Source organism: Cucumis melo, chromosome 11 (assembly GCF_025177605.1).
Source record: "Cucumis melo cultivar AY chromosome 11, USDA_Cmelo_AY_1.0, whole genome shotgun sequence".
NCBI classification, from domain to species: Eukaryota; Viridiplantae; Streptophyta; class Magnoliopsida; order Cucurbitales; family Cucurbitaceae; genus Cucumis; species Cucumis melo.
In genome coordinates, this window is record NC_066867.1 from 31,725,481 (window position 1) to 31,742,893 (window position 17,413).

At 31.1% G+C, this 17,413-nt stretch overlaps 3 protein-coding genes across 4 annotated transcripts; 2 read left to right on the forward strand and 1 right to left on the reverse strand.

Moving 5' to 3' along the window:
- The first annotated feature begins 242 nt into the window (after positions 1 to 242).
- On the forward strand, positions 243 to 5,116 carry LOC103498799 (uncharacterized). The gene is made up of 3 exons (XM_008461540.3): positions 243 to 430; positions 4,296 to 4,378; positions 4,742 to 5,116. The coding sequence occupies exons 1-3, from the start codon at positions 352 to 354 to the stop codon at positions 4,769 to 4,771; spliced, it is 192 nt and encodes a 63-aa protein (XP_008459762.1). The 5' UTR covers positions 243 to 351; the 3' UTR covers positions 4,772 to 5,116.
- A 3,071-nt stretch (positions 5,117 to 8,187) lies between these two features.
- Positions 8,188 to 9,528, forward strand: LOC103498800 (uncharacterized protein At4g00950). The gene is made up of 2 exons (XM_008461541.3): positions 8,188 to 8,871; positions 9,124 to 9,528. Exons 1-2 carry the CDS (start codon positions 8,356 to 8,358, stop codon positions 9,193 to 9,195), a joined length of 588 nt encoding a protein of 195 aa, XP_008459763.1. The 5' UTR covers positions 8,188 to 8,355; the 3' UTR covers positions 9,196 to 9,528.
- Positions 9,529 to 11,832: 2,304 nt separating this feature from the next.
- Positions 11,833 to 13,371, reverse strand: LOC103498802 (dof zinc finger protein DOF3.7). Of its 2 annotated transcripts, none has more exons than XM_008461545.3 (2): positions 13,082 to 13,371; positions 11,833 to 12,920 (listed from the first exon to the last, which is right to left on the reverse strand). In XM_008461545.3, the coding sequence occupies exon 2, from the start codon at positions 12,880 to 12,882 to the stop codon at positions 12,139 to 12,141; it is 744 nt and encodes a 247-aa protein (XP_008459767.1). In that variant the 5' UTR covers positions 12,883 to 12,920; positions 13,082 to 13,371; the 3' UTR covers positions 11,833 to 12,138. The 2 variants fall into 2 exon arrangements, with proteins under 2 accessions (XP_008459767.1, XP_008459765.1); XM_008461543.3 differs by having other exon boundaries at positions 11,833 to 12,924; positions 13,082 to 13,291.
- Positions 13,372 to 17,413: the final 4,042 nt, after the last annotated feature.

Genomic DNA, 17,413 nt, shown 5'->3' on the forward strand with positions numbered 1-17,413 from the left:
AACAAATAACAAAAAAAAAAAATGGAATCGTTTTTAATATAACATGTTATTACTAAATTAGAGTTATTTCTTAATTGCTACGTTTGCAAATTTTAAGAAGTAAGGCTATATTTGCAAATTTTTATTAACGACTTTCTTATTCTACCCTTAGTCCCTTACCCGCGAGAACGATGGTCGATGAGCATAAAATCGGGTCGGTCCGGTTTAATTTGTATCTATAAAATCCTTGCAATAGTTTTTAGTCCGGTTCGTTAGAGAATTGCAAATCTTCTTCACTCGATTAACTTTGGACTTTGAAGAATCAAGCCACGAACAAGAACGGTCAGCGAATCAGGAGAAAGTTTCGAGAAAATGCCTGTCATGGAGAAGCTGAAGATGTTCGTAGTTCAAGAGCCCGTGGTGGCTGCATCTTGTATAATCGGAGGAATTGGTACTTAACTCGTTCCTGTTTAGAAGCCCTAATTATTGTTCAATTTTCCACTTCTTATGATCCATGACATTAAACCATATGCTTTGTTTCAATTGTCGCTCAGATCCATCTTTTCGGAAGAGCATATTTAAAGGTTTTATTTTTTGTGGGTATTCTATATGGTTTAAGATGCGATGAAACAAGGACGATTGAAATCTCCTTATTTGAGTAAATGGATTTTCGTATTTGAATATTTTTCGTCGGATTCAGCTTTGCCAGTAAATATTTTGTTTGGTTTTTTCTAGTTATCGTAAATAGTTAAGAAGTTGGGATTATTGGTTTTAATACTTGTTCGAGATAGGAGTTCTGGAATTATGAGCTAGTTACCAATTGAAAGTAGCTGCTAGGCTAAGGGATATCTACCTTTTTTATGAGCTTTTTTAAGCTTCCATTCAAGCTGTGGCAATGAATCAATGAACTTTATCAATGTGTTTCAGTTTCAATATTAGCTGGTGAGATTCCCATAGGACCTTGGTTTTTCAGACCTCTCTATTTTGAACCAAATATGCTAAGCAAGGTTGGAAATTTACCGAGATTTCTAGTAGTTCTATTTTAAAATTCTTAGAGGGAAGAAAGGAACATTTTTCCAAGTATAGGGTCGTAGTAATGTTAACCCATCCTACACCTAGGATAGTGTGTTTCTGGGGGAGAGAACTTTCAACACGGGAGATTAGATTGAAATTGGAACGGAATGTTAGTTAACATGGCCTCTTGACCATTGGATTTGTAGAGCTGCTAAAGCAAAGATTTCTGTTGGACCTCCTAGCCAATTTTTGGAAAGCGTGAAGTGCAGTAATTCTTTAGGACTTAAGCCAGAACCACAAAAAAGGTGAGAGCTTCCGCATGGTAAAACTTACAATGTATGAAAAAGGTCCCTTAAGTATAGGACAGAGAAAAATAAGGATAAACTATTAAAGATGAAGAATGGTTTGCGAACAAAGATTCTACAAAATCTTACAAATATAATTCTAAGTTACGTTATGGGTGCCCGAGAAGAGACGTGTCTTCGCTAAATAGGTCCTCAGTTTCATTTCTGCCGTAATAACTAGTCTTATGTGATCACTTTCCTTTTGACAAGACATAGGACACACTTTGGGTGGGATGGATGAACAAAGGAGAGCTGCAGGCTTTTTCTTAAACTTCTTTCTCTATCTAATTTAACTGTAGTTTATGAAAAGAATGTTGCTTATCACTCAGCAATATGAGATGCTTCACCTGGCTTTAGCGTTAAATGAGCAAGCACATGGCTCTTTTGAGCTTTTTAAAAATGAAAACAATGCTCCTAGTTATGGTGGAACAACAGTTGCCACATCCCAGCCTGTTAAATTATGATAACTGGACTGATGGTTTGACTATTTATATGCTAGGAAGAAGCTGACATAATTGTTAATTTACCTATCACAAGTGGCAATGCAAGGGATAGGTTTATATCCAATTTAGACTCTTGAGGTCTTTCTTCAGTTAAAAATACTTGTATATCTCGGTAATCAACTGTAGAATAATTTTGAGGCTTCTTGCTCTGACTTGTTAAATGTTGGAAAATTGTGGGAAAAGGTTGCTCTCTATGTTTAAAAAAAAACCATAACGGTGAAGAGTTCACAATGCTATCATTCCTAGCAATTTCAATTTGAAAATGAAGGGTTTGTAAATTCATCCTTCTCAGAGAAACTATGTTCTATGCCATTTGGAGAAGTTTTGCAAGATAAATTTGGGGAAATGTGTGGATTTAAGTTCCACCTAGAATTTGATATCACTGAGAACTAGGCCCTGCAGATATCATGGAATGGCTAATGTATAGAATTTTTGTTTGATTAAATTGGAATAGCAAAAATAGACTTTATATTTTGGGGAATAATGCCAAATCAAATTTGAACAATGGATAGATACAGAAATTGGACCTAAATCAATATATACATGCTTTTCATTCAAGATATGTTACTCTGAGATAGTGCCTTCCACATATGGGAATGCTGCAATATTTGAAAGAAAGATATTGACAGGTTAGGTTTGGCTGGTTAATTGAATGTTAACAGTTCAATCTTCTCCATAAAACAAAACTTTTAGAGGGGTGGAGAGTTTTAGAAGGAGATCTAGTCCCTTAAGGTTTCATGTCTATCTTTTGGCTTTGGTGTATAAGGATTTTTAAACTTTTCCTTCAGGTCTTGTTTTTGTTAGGTAACTTAGATTGGAGTCTGTTTTTGTGTTGTTGGCTCATTTTGCAGGGTTGTCTTTTTGACACTTGTATTCTTTTATTTCTTCGCTGTAAGATAACACATGGTTTTGCACTTGAACAAAAAAGAATCTTCAACATACTATTTGCTTTGCCTTTCGTCTAGCTGCTTCCTTTCCTCGTGATTTCTGGTGTACTCCTTGTCTCCTGTGCTCTCAAGTCTCGACTTCAATAAATTGCTTTTTAATAACCCCATAACTTCATGAGTGTTGAAATTAAATATCCCCTTATCCTTATTTGTTAAGGAATTTGTCTCTGCTTTGTTCAGACTACTCAAACAAAACTATCCCCCAATGCCTGATGGAACACATCTCGCCACCAGATCAGAAGTAACCACTTATTCCACAGTTTTTACAATGTTCTGTCTGTCAGCAGATTTTCAATTACCTTTTGACTCAGCAATCTTTTATTTTGTTCCATCTTTCAAATTCTCGCCACCAGATCCAACTTCAGCCGATAACCCCTATGCTCCCCAACATTTAGCAACCTTCCAGAGTTTGGGGCTACTACCTGTATAAGTATACCAACTAGTCACAAGTTGCCAAATGAAGTACAATAGATAGCAAGTTTATTGGACCTCAGCAACAAAAAAAGATTACATTAGAACTCTAATGCAATATCAAAGAAAATGTATAACAATGAAAGTCCTTTTTTGAGGACTCTTTTCGACAAGGCAGCTAATTCACAAAGTTTTGCCAAACTTAACTCTCACTATTATTGCTCTGGTACCTCCTCTGAATCCGAAGTCTTCTTCAGCATGCCCCTAATCTCGTTAGGTTCATGCTTCCTTGGTATGGTAGTATAGTTGGTCATTACCTTCTATCCGAACAACTTGTTAGGTAATTACCTGTGAATATCCCTAGTAACATTCTCCTATTTCCCTACAGGTGTTGTACACATGAGAACAAAAACCACCATCCCAATTCAGAGTTGTCTCTAGGGACTTCACTAGTTATGTCGATATCATTTAATTCACCATCATTCCATCAACTTCATCTCCTTATCAGTTCTAGCAGTCGAAGATCTCTTCTGATTTTTCACCTTCCTTGATCCCATTCTATTTGTTCTTGAAGCATTGCTGATTCGTTTAGCATTTTCATTTGCAAAGTGTAAAACATAATAAATCTTTGTAAACATCAGCCATCGCTTTAATATTGAATGAAGCTGCTTACATTTTCTCTAACTTGTATCCAAGCTAAACAATTAATCAAATTGATAGTCACGGCCATGCCTAGGATGAAATTCTATCTAGATCCAAAATTTCAAAGGTTTCTTAAAGGTAGTGCTGCATTTGGACTTTTTTGGGTTTTTTAGCATTTCATATTTCAAGCTCACTCTGAAAAAACCGAAAATTGAACTAAAACAGAAAAAAGACTTATTTCTTCCCTACAACTAATGAACTCCCCCTTTCACCATCATGGTGAAGTGAGAGATAATGAGACAAGCGCCCCCTTACCTTCTTCATTTGTCGTGATGAAAAAGACTGATTGAGTCCAACTTTTACACGGATTGACTATATATACTTTATGCCTTGATTGACTACCACATGGAACATATATCTACTTTTTCGTTTCTAACATGTTACAACCCTTGTAGGTCTTTTCCTTCCAGCCTTCGTAAGGCCAATTCTGGATTCCTATGAAGCATCTAAGCAAGTTCCTCAGCCCGTATTAAGTGATGTAAGTACCATATCTTGACAAGTGCTGGAAATTGATGTTTTTCTGATTGTGTGCATCTGGTTGGATCATTTGAACTAAATGCACACGTGAGTTCCTTTGCTTGTTTCTGTATGTGAGTTACTTTTCCTCATTAGAATTCTCACTTTTCAGCCTCTGGCAAGTGAGATTTCTTGCCTTGCCTAAAACATATGCCATCCATTATCTAACTTGGGAACGATCAATAAAACTTACCTTAAAAATGAAGTTTTAATGTGAAACAAACCTATTGCTAGTCATTTTTTTAGTTCATTCTCATTTTAGTGCATCTCAAGTGTGGTGTCATTAATCATTCAATCGTAAATTTTTGTATTGTCAACTTCGCAGGTGGTTGCAAGTATGACTGGAAAGAAATAAGGATGATCTGTATCAGTGACACTAGAAGATTGTTCTTAATGTATCACTGTTTCTCTTTTTTTAATCAATTTTCATTTTCTTCGGCCATAAAATAAGGATGTACAATGTTTTTGGAAATCAAGCTTCATATCAATAGTTATTATCATACATTGCCATTGATGCATAAGACTGATTTTCAAGTTATTTAGCTTTAATCAGTCCTTTTGAAGTCTGAGTGAAACTTGCCTCACCACTAATTCAGGTCTATAAACTCGTTTGGTTCTTTTAAGGTGGGATTGAACAATTGACCTTTGAGATGATATCCTCCAAGCTATAAATTCGTTTGGTTTGTATTGCTTCCGTCAATTTTCCTCTAGATTTATGCTTTTGTAGGACTTCTTCAGAGACATACTTGTTCATCCGTATAGGAAAGTGAGAAAACTTGATAACAATTTTGTTGACGTAAAATTTGTTTTGTTTTTCTTTCAGGAAGTTACAAGGTTTACCTTTTTTAGTGATTTTCAATATTAAAAGCTTTTGCACTTTACATATTTTCTTTTTCATTATTTCAATAATATTTTCATAAGTTCGACATTAACATTTTTTACTATTTCAACAAAAATAGAAAATAAACTTTAAAAAAAAAGCAGTAGTGTAGATGTAATATAACTTTTTTTTTGACATGTTAGTTGATGTCGACATTTTCCTAATATTGAAATCTTTACTTTTTCTTTTTTTTTTTTTTTCTTTTCTAAATATTGGCTGAATTTTGAAAATGAAACGAAATTTTAGAAAAATTGTTAAGAATAGGAAAATGGATAAGATATTTAAAAATAAAGTGTAATAGGGTTTTATCAAATATTTGTCAAATAATTATTATTTTTATAAAGTGTAAATAATTTAAATTTTTATTTTCTGTGAAAAAAATCCTCTCTGTCTTAAAATTTCACTTTTTCAAATTTAGAGTGGGTAGAGTAGAGTTTAGGTTTTGCCATCCTGTCTGTCTCCTATATTCATCAAATTGAAAGCTATGGCACATAAATATGTTGACTTGTCCCATCAAATAAAAACATACATAAATAAATAAAATATCATCCAAAATCTTTATGTCCATATCCCATCTTTTCTTTTGGAACTTTATGATAATTGAATAAAACAAAAATCTTTTGGAACCTTTTTTTTTTCCTTGTGAGAAAAATGTTTAAAATAAAAATTCCCTCTTGCTTACTTTTTCTTTATATATATTTAAGATTCATTGATAAATTTTTATAATAGTGTATTGGATTAGAGTTTTCTATGTTTATAAAACTTCCTCTACAATAAAAATTGCTAGAAAACTTAAAATTAATATAACCACTTTTTTATTATCCGTGGAAAGATAATATATAGAAAGAATGTTAAGGTGAGAGAATAAAATTGGGAAGCCTAAACATATATAAAATAAAATAACTCGTTGGAATGCAAGAGTGTTAGTGAATGTCACTTTAGTTAAAGTTTTGGAATTAAGATTAAAAAAAAAACATAATAGCTTGAGAGTTAAATTCATTTTTGTAATGATATATACATGTTATGTCATGGATATTTAAGTTTGACCTAATAGAAAAACTTAAAAGAGAAAAAGGAAAAGTATGGATAAAATCAAGGCAAACCGAGACTAATGTCGTCAAACACACAACGGAATTGTATCTTTATGATGAGATATACTTCTTCTCTTCTTTAGCCTTCTCGTTAGTGTTGGACTCTCTTTCACTAAGAACTTGAGAGGGAATAACATTTTGTCCGAAACAACAATTATTGTTGGGACATCTCGAAAGACAATCCAAAGGACAAGATGACAAATGTTACCGGAGAAAATTGTCACAACATCCTTATAAAATATTGTCAAAACCAAAGTTTTAATACTTTTAGATTGAGTTGAAGGAGGTAAATTAGTTCAACCAAACCAAGAAACACTAGGTCTTGAACTCCTCAAAAAGGAAAAGGTCACCTTGGCTTGGACCAAGTGGTTGAAGTCGAGGTGACCATGAGTGTTAAAAAAAAACTCATTTTTTTTGCTTCGTCCTCGAGATGGATTGTATCTCAAGCTATGTGTATTAGCGTTAGTACTTTAAACCTTAAACTATCTTTACTAACCTCATTTTGCCTTCGTTTAATATAAGCATATTACATGTTGTCTGTAGCATGGAACTGAGATAATAAGAAAGTAAGAAACACTTGCATCACAAGCATCTTTAATAAAGAAAACACTAACCGAGTAATTACTTTGAAAACACCATCAAGTGTTTTTAACATGTTTCAAGATATTTTGAATCTATTTATATTATTTAACCAGATCCTATACTAATTGAAAATACTATATTCTCAAGCACTATGACAAAAAGAAAAAAGTCAAACACGTAAAAATCTTCACTTTTAAATTTAAGTTATTAAAGCTTTCTATGTTTTTCCTAAGATCACTACCATCTCTTTTCTTGATCTTGAAACAATGGTAGAGTGTTAAGTCAAAAGAGGGACCAAAAAGAAGTAAAATGACAGTAGACTTTCTTTCCTCCTTGGGGTTCACAAAAAGCCACAAAAAAGAAATGTCTTTTTGTAACATTTATCTGCCTCTTTTGACTTGTTCACTCATGGTTTTTAACCAGCTGGCTCACTCCCATTTGTCTTAGTTGATTATTATTATTTTGTCATTTTATCTACTCTAATTTGTCTAAAAACAGTAAAAATAAATTGAAAAGCAATCTAACAAGTAGAACTTGAATCAGAATCTAAGAGACGTTGGATAATAGTTTTATCATTAAACTAACTATAAAATTAGAGGAGTTCCAACCTTTCTTGGTCTGTCGGTGTGTATATACATTTTTAACTATATATAACTTTAGATTTGTTTTTGTTAGTTTTTTGGTACCTACTCCATTGAGATGATCGATATAATTACTCATCATTTTCTCCACTTAACTAAGTGGGTTTTGGATAATTTCACAATCATCCTTGTTTTTTTTTTTTTCAATTGTTCTTTTTTTCTTTTAGCTATTTCTTAAAGATTGTAATTCTAAAAATGTGACATTTTACTTTCCCAAATATGAAACTATTCATCCCAATTAACTTGTAAAATTATTATTTTTTCAATTTTCAAAACTTTAATTTTAATTCTTTAAACAAGGATAAAAAGTATTATAATAGAAAGTAAAAAATTTAGGGATAAAAAAAGGTACTTGTTATAACTTAATTTTTTAGAACTAATAATAAAAAATCAAATAATTATCGAATAGAATTTAAATAGTTAACTCGTAGCTACCAAACAAACCTCGAGTAATTATTGAATGATGTCCTAAAATAACATTAATTAATTACAAAATTGACACAATGTAAATTCATAAGATCAAATTTGTATATAATTAATAAGCGACAATATCTTAAAAAAAAGATGTAATATGTTCAATAATAGCGAGAGGCTCTTTTGCTAAGTCTTTTTCAATGTCAACCTTTCCCCTAAAAATGCCAAAAAAAACTCAAAACCTTCTTTCATATCTTTGCACCCTTTATGATATCTATCTCTTTTGCTTTCTCCTTTTTTAACACAAATACTAAAATTTCTCAAAAACAAAATGTTAACCATGGAGTGTAAACCACAACAAAAAGACCAAGATTCTTCATTTGAAAATCTACCACTATTTTCAATCCCACACCTATCACTAATGGACTCACCACAACATTCTGGGATGCTAACTCCACCAATCTACTCCGCCGTCTCAGTCCCGTTCAGGTGGGAAGAAGAGCCAGGCAAGCCTAGGTTTAGTACCGCCGTTTCCATCTCAGCCTCCACCTCTCCGAGCCTAGAATTGCCTCCTAGGCTTTTGGTGCCAAGATCTGAGTGTAGTTCTTCCTTTAGATTTGATGAGAAGAGTTCTTTGTTTATGAAGAAAAGAGGATGGTTTGGTTCATGGAGAAAAAGAGGTTTGAATTTGAGAGGAAAAAGAGAGCAAATTGGAATTGGAGGGCTTGTGTTCCCATCTTTGGAATTGGAAGAGAGTCTTGGTTCAAAAGTGGAAGCTTCAAGGTTTAGAAGGAATGGGAGCTTTTCAAGCTTGATGAGTAGTACTCAAATTAAGCCTCATTTTTGGGTTAAGTATTTCCTTAATTGTGTGTTAAGTCTTCATATACCTTTTGATTTTTCTGTACTTTTAGAATGTTGATTTCATTTTGGTCTCCATAATTCAAAATGTCTAGTTTAAATACAAAGTTGAAATTCCAATGATTGATAAACATTTTGAGAAATGAACCAAAATGGAAAGTATACTGATGAAGTAAACTAAACCTTTTTTTTTCTTATAATGGTTGCTTAATTACCATATATATTAACTTTGGTGTTGCAGGAAAGTGTTTGTGAAGGTTTGAAGCATATAGTTCCATCGTGGAGAAGCAGAAAGCTGAAAAGAGAGACTTAGTTTGATTTTGTGCGTTATTAGGTGTAGTTTTCAACCCTTTGCAATAATGGAAGTTCCAAAGTCTGTTGATATGTGCTGCTTTTTGTTATTGGTACAGTAGGAGTTTAAGAGGCCGATTCAAACCACTCACCGAGGTTATTTAGCACATTCATATACCAACCAAGCTGTGCTAGCTAGTTTTAGCAAGATGTGTTTTAATTTCTCTCGCTGTGTTTTCAAGCATTTTCTTGAGATTGGTCGTGAGAAAATTTGCCTCTTCAATTGAATATGTTAAAGACTATTTCCACAACATATAATGGTGAAAATTCTTAGCTTTTAGCCTTATCCATAACATATCATGGGCTTTCTCTCTCTCTTCTGCTCTTTTGCTCTGTGATTTAGCTTCATATTTTAACCATATTATTGCTTGGTTTTCCCTATTATTTTCATTATTTTTTTTAGTGCAACAATCAAATATACAGGAGAATTTGACCCACATACATAGTTGTTATTAATACACCCAAAAGATAGTTGAGCTAACCTCGTACTCTTTATTAGTTGGCTTATGAACCATGCAATGTTGAATTGATTGTGCGGAGGTATATTAATTTTAATAGATATTACGAAGAGATGGAAGATCTTAATCATGTTAAATCTTTTAACCGTTAATACATATTATTTGTTAATTAAGTTATGCTTGTTATGACATTTTAATAGATATCAAAATTATATAATAATTATCTTCAGGTATAAAATGATTTTAGTTATAAGTTTTCCAATATATATATCAACCTAACCTAAATATTATTTTCTTTTATCACCTTAATCATTTGTATTTTCAAGGCATGGTATTAAAAATTGAAAGCAAGATTGAAGAACTAATGCTCCTGTTGGTGTCAATAATGCTAGCAGTGATTCAAAAGTTTATGTTCATTTGATAACTTCTCGGGCTCCATTTTTTTCCTTTTCTGGAAATAAAGACCATATGAGATCTGCGATCTAAGATATACCCACCAGTCTAACCGTCCACAAAAAAACTCGGTTCGCATATTTGTTAAGTAGGTTTTGATTAAACTAGTTAAAGAGTCGTGGTTCGACTTATTTGGTTCACACGCTATGTTTATTCTAAAAGTTTCTTTGTTGTTTTTAACGATGAAAGTTTACAAGTCTCTCTTCTATTCTAATTTTAATTTATATGGTCGTAAATTTGCTAATTATCCTACGATGGAGTGCATACCATTGTCACGAACTTGGGAATGTTTTAATTTGTCTACTCAACCGCCACCCCACCCTCGGCCGTAGATTCACCATCTTGAGTTATGGATATATGTTTTTCTTTCTTGATAATTCAAATATATCGAGTTGGTATATATGTTGAATTATTTCAATAGTGAAAGCTAAATTATTTGAAGTTAATTCAGTGAGAAATTAAACCGTAATTGGATCTTCTTCCTCATGAACCAACTAACGAACAAAATGATTCTTGAACGTGAGTGTTTAAACCAAAGAAACTCTTATGAAACTATATCTTCATACAAACCTGTCTTGGTTACAACGGCTTTTCATCAATCGTCACTTGATCTTGATTATCATAAGAACTTTTAGTTCTGATGTGGAAGCCTACTACTGTTCGTATGTTCTCTTAACCTTGGTCGTCTGGTCTATTGGGCTTCATGTTTTTTTTTTCTTTCTCATGTAAAATGGCTCAAGCCATTTTCCTTTGATCTTGACCCGCCCACGAGTGTTTATTCAAATTCGGATTTCGCAGCGGAGGAACGTGCCCCTGACCGTCTCTTTGTAGATTCGTTGGTGCTTGAAAATACTTCATTCTGAAATATTTTCTTTGCGTTGAAGTTGATAATATGTTTTATGTTGTGGGTTATATTATTATCTCCCGAAACATCTATACATATATATACACACATACGGCTAATTTTCTTGCAATCTTCGTGCCTTCTCTCCTTCTACGTTTTTCTTATTTTTCTTGCTTGTTTAGTTGTATGTATTTCAACTCAATTAATCTAATAAGTGATATTTCCTAATATTTAGTCACGCTTCTAAGATATGTTTGAAATCTATTTTCAAGTAATTAATTTAAAAAACAAGTCATTTAATAGAAAAAATAAATAAATTATTAGACAACCACTTAAAATAGCTCTTAAAAGTGTATTTTTAAACAAATCTTTATCGAAAAAATTTAAACAAAAATAATTTTTTTCTTAAATCAATCAAACGGGAAAGTGCTATTTGACGTCACTCGAATTCCACTCTCTACATAATTTAAAATGAAATTAAAAGTTAAAAAAGAAAAAAAAAAAAAAAAAAAAAAAAAAAAAAAAAAAAAAAAAGACTTTATTTGTTAGTGGTTTCCAAAACTAAAATCCTCCCTTAAAAGCCATGGAAATAAAGAGTGTGATAAAGTGGACACAATCATCGATCATCGCATTAGGCATTATAGCCTTTTATAGGTTACCCTCTTTTTTCTTTTAAATTCTACACTTTCTCTAAATCTAATTTGACTTCTTTCGCAGTCCATCAAACCCTTTCATATATATATGTATATCAGAATTATTAACTCTTGCAAATGTAGATTTAATATTATGAACTATGTTTGAGAGTCATATATTATGAACAACGTTGTTAACAACACTTTAACTATTAACTCTTAAACATGCTTTTACTTAATAATATGAAAATTACATTTAATAATAGTGTGTGAAATTAAACAAACAAATATGGCTTAACAATTTCAAAACCATTCTCCAAATAGGAACTATATCTAGTTTTCATCACAAAAATTTACAAACCAAAAGGCTCAACTAAATTCTTAGCTAGATCTTTAGTAATGAAGAGAGGTCCACCGTGTACAAACATTGTATACTAGTTCATTCCATGAAACTTCATTATCAAAGGGAAAAAGGATATCTAGGGTTTGAAATTAATTTTTTTTTAAAAAGGACTTTCTTACAATGATCCACCCCCAAGCATCCCACTCCAATTTTGATGATCATCACCTTCATTTGGGGCAGCAGATTGTTGGTTCAGTTCTTGAAAAGGAAGCAATAAGTTTCTTCTATCAACAGAATTAATTCCAAAACTTGGCTTAAACTCATCAACATGATCACCCAAAGAAAACCCACTTGATGAATATTGGCTATAATGACTACTATTAATCCCCAAATTACCATTATTATTAATGTTATTGGAATCTGGCATTAAATTAGGGATAAAAGAACTCAAACCCCTAAAACCAAATGCGAAATTATTATAATTATTGACATTTTCAACCTTAGGGAGGTGATCATGATCAGCAAGATTAAGATCTCTTAATCCAACTGGGATTTGAGTAGAAATTTGAGATGATGAAGGGTAATTTGGTAATTTTTTGTTCTTGTTGTTGTTACTGCAGAAATAATCAGATGAGGAAGAAGTACTTGTTGTTGTTGATGATGATGCTTTTGATCTGTTCTTTCTTGAAGCTCCTCCAATGGGGACATTTCTGAGGGACCCTCCTTCAGTCCAATACCTTCTGCAAGATTTGCAAAAGTATCTTGGTTGATTGAGGCTGTAATTGTTGTAATAACAAAATTTGGTGTTGTTAGACTTGCATCTTGGGCAATTCAATTGCTCTTTTGGAGCCTTGGTTGTCGTTGCTTTGGTCATCTTCATCTCCAATTTGCATGGATAATTAGGGTTTTTCTCTTCCATATTTTGTAATAATTTAACACCACCGAACCACCCCCTAGCTAGCTTCAACAAAAATATGCGATTTTTAGATTTTGGTACTGATGCATGTATGTATATGTATATATATATATATATCAGTAATAAAAATTGAAGGGAAAAAGAAAAAAATAAGAGAGAGAGAGAGAGAGAAGTGTAGGAAAAGATTATTGCTTCATCCTACCTAATATGTTCAATGATAAGCAATCTCCATGAGGAGGGATCAGAGGGAAAAGGGTGAAAAGTGAGTTGAGATCTGAAGACCCTCTAAAGAAAGAAGCTCAACAGATGAGTTGAGATCAGAGGGAGAGATCAAATATTTGTTTTTTTCTTCTTCCCTTCTTCTTTCTTTCAATTGAAACAAAGAAATTAAAGAAAGAATGCTCTTGGGTTGGTTTCTATGTGAGTGTGAGCTTTGCTTTAAAAATGGTGGGAAAGGGAAAGAAAAAGGGTGAAAAGTGTGCCTAATTAAGCTAGCTTGTTTTGAATAATGCATTCAAATGGCACTAGCTTTATATGTATATTATATATTAGAAATTAAAAACGATCATAATAATATTTGCTGGGAATGCATGTCTAACATAGGTTACAAAAAATATTAAGAAAATTATTACAAAATAATAAAATATATATATAGTTTTTAAATAGTTTTAGTCATAGCTAAATATGTGTTATAATATATAGTCGGACGAAACTTCAACTCTATTTCATTCAAGTTAGGGGTACAAATATCTTAAAGACAATTATTTTTTTTTTAAGTTTGAGAATTTGTGTTTAGTGACGATGCATCTAATTAATAAGTAATGTTTATATGATACCATGTTCATTTTATTGGTGGAATTATGAATGTGTATATTGTGTGGTGGGTTTCTCACTTTTGACCTCATAATTAATTGGGTGAAGTCATTGATTGTTGCTCTTTTTTCATTGTTTGGTCACCTCTTCTCTCTTTTGCATGATGACCATTCACTCTCTTAGAAGCCTTTACTTTTTTGTATGGGTCATAGATTAGATATATAGGGAAGAGAGAAAGGAAAAGAGAGATTGGTTTCATTGCATAACACATCATCTAGTTTTGTCAAATTGCTTACTACTTTTCTTTTATTATATATATGTTATTTTTGTTATTTAATATAAGTGATACATGTTGTAATGGAATAAAAATAATGGTTTATATGAGATTAATAAACAAAACATTTTAAGTACTTAAAGGATAAATGTTTCGTCTTCGAATTTTTGTGGTGAGAGCTAGCTAGTTATCAAAAGACAAATGTGTTTGAGACTTTGTTTAAAGATTATTATAGATTTGAAGTCTCATTTTAACCGATTTGAACAACATTTGAAGTTGAAAACCTTAATCATCTATGCCTAAACCAATATTTAAGTAGACAGGTTTATAGGTTGGTTAAACAGAAAAAAGAATCGAGTATTTAAACCAATATAATTTAACCAAAAAACTTCATATTCATTAAAGATAATTGTCTTTAATTATATATCATTGATCTTCCTCTTCTCATAACCAATATGGGACATCATAACAATCTTTACCTCGAACAAACAATCACTAAATTCTTCCCCCAAATAGTCATATATCTATTTGTATTTACTCCTAATAAGTAATCATTCTTAACCAAGTCAACTCCTTTATATCCAAACTTCATTTTCTCATTTGATTAGCACAACCACAAGTTACAATGACTATGTCTGATCGAGGCATTGCATGTTGAGAAAATCAAGTATAAAAAGCATGACTCATACTATTTGTTAAAGACAACAAATCTCTAAACATCGACCATAACATATATCATCGTATATATACTTGGAGTTTAGAGTTTCGGAGCGAAGTACACAGAAAAGGGGACTAGAAAAAGTAAAAATGATAGAGGGACCCAAGTAATGATTTAATTAGAAATATTTATATGGTTTTTGAATATTATTACCAAATAGCCAAATTAAGACCCACACACAGCCTCAAGTGTCAATCTTCTTATGGAAATGCTTAGTTCATGCACTCATTACTCAGCTCCCAAATTGATGATCTTCCTTCCTCCTTTTTCTTCCCTAATTAATATATATACATATGATTTTAGAAACAGAATAATTATAGCTTTCCATCAATGTGGTGTGTGATTTTCTGAGTTTTTTATTTATTTTATTTTTTTCCTAATTTTTCAAGTTGGTGGCAATACAATTATAGCTCCTCCCTTTAATTATTGAAAGTGTAGGTTATATTACCAAATTTAATTCTTACATTTTTATTATTTTTCAATTGGTGTTAAATATTAGAAAACTTTTGACGATGTGCTTAAATAGTTATGTTTTTTTTAAAAAAAAAAACACTAGAAGAGTGTATCTTTTATCTTATTTTAATAAATCTATCTACCTATCTATTTGTTCTTGTTCTCTTGAAATAATGTTTAATGTGAGTTTCCGTCAACTTATTTGGTTAAAAAAATAATCATTTTATACTTCTGAAATTGAAAGTATAAATAGGTCAATCTATAGATCAATCTGGTTGTAGCACAATTACTAAAAAACATTTAATAAAATAATAATTATAATAACAAAAAGGGAAAAATGAATTAAAAAAAAAATAATTAGAATGGATAACAATTTTTATTAGAATATTTATTAACTATATAGCAATATTTTAAAATATATATATATATAACAAAATTTATCGATGATAGACTTCTATCGTTGATAGACTCTTATAATTTATCAATAATAGACCAACATTTACTACATGGTTTATCGATGATAGACTCCTATCATTGATAGATTTTGATAAATTCTACTATATTTGTAATTTTTTATAATGTTGCTATATACTTGATTGTTTTGAATATAATTTCTACATGATAAAAAAACCCTTGTTCGATGAAAGTCAAATTCCAATTCAGCCCACGAGCTGGATTTGTTGTCCCATGTGAAAGCCCAAATCTAGGCCCCACCCCAAAATGGGTTCTCCTTATGATCGTAATTGGATTGTAATGGATCGGAATGAATTTAGATTCAACAGATTTTAACTATTGTTGGGCTGTCTTATTAGAAGTTTGACTTAACGTCGTTAAATGTTTCATAAATATTATAATGCACCTCAATTTTACGGCCTAAAATACCAAACTATCCATTTTTGTTATTAATAATATATTAAAAAATAAAAAAATGAAATAAGAAAAGTGAACTAATACATTTGCATTTATTAGATATCCTATCTAAATATGGTATGTGATTAATTCTATTATGGTATTATAATCAAAATTATGTCGTAGGTATTTTTCTTTTGTTGATTTTGTTAAAAAATTCTTCACTCTTAATCCCTCCCAATCCATTCTTTTTTATTTCATTCATCTTCTTCAAATTTAAAGGTTTATGGTTATATACAAAATTTGTTAGAGTATATTACCTGGTTCATGTTTCGAAATATTTTTAGGGTATATGAAAAATATATAGTATATTATGTATGTATATAAAAAATATAAAACGTGGGAACATAAATGTAAAGGAATAGTTGAAGGAGATTTCTCTACTTGTGAATGAAATCGAATAAAGTGTGTAAAAATTATTTAATATAATATTACCATATTAGATTCAACTTTATACCATAGTAAAATTATCTCTCTAATAAATGATATCATAATATTAAGTGCAAATATAAATATGAATTATTTATTACATAACTGTGAAAGTTATAAAATAGATAATATACGTGTTATAATATAATTATGCTATTATATTATATTATATACTTTCGAAAATTAATTTTATTTATAATTGATGTGAAGGTTAAAATGGCCTTAAAAAATATTAAATATTAATTAAGAAAATAAATGAAATTTTTGACATTTGTGTAAAATCATCTCTAAGTAGGTGATTTCTCTCAATATTTCTAGATTCAATATGTTGTTTTTAGTTTGTTGAATTTAGGATGAGTTCGTTAGATTGGGAATGAGTTTAAATTTCATCTTGACAACCTTTAGAAATACTTACAAATTTAATAAAATAGGCAACCTTCAAAATTACTTACAAATTTAATAAAATACTATATTACATCTGTGATAGACCACAATAGACTATTAATATATGTGTTTATTATAATACAGATAATAGTCCATAGTGGCCTATCGAGAATAAATTGTGATACTTTATTTTATTTATAAATATTTTGATTCATTTTGTTATATTTGAAAACAATCCTCAAATCCAGTCCTTTTTTTTTTAAAAAAAAAGATGGCTCAATTTTTACCTCGTGTTTAGGTCACGAAATTACCAAAACAAAATATTGTGCATGTGGCAAGGATCCCTCGCTCCTGCTTCTTATGGTTTGGGTTTTACTACCCTTTACTCTAGATATTCTCTTGCTCTCCTCTTTGTTCTCACACTTTCCATATGGAAGACACAAATGGCAAAGTAGTAAGAGTAGAAGTTAAAGGATGAAAACAACGATGTATGGTAGCAAAAGTATCAAGACAAAAAATGAAGGTCAAGAGTAATGATCGAAAACAACAATGAC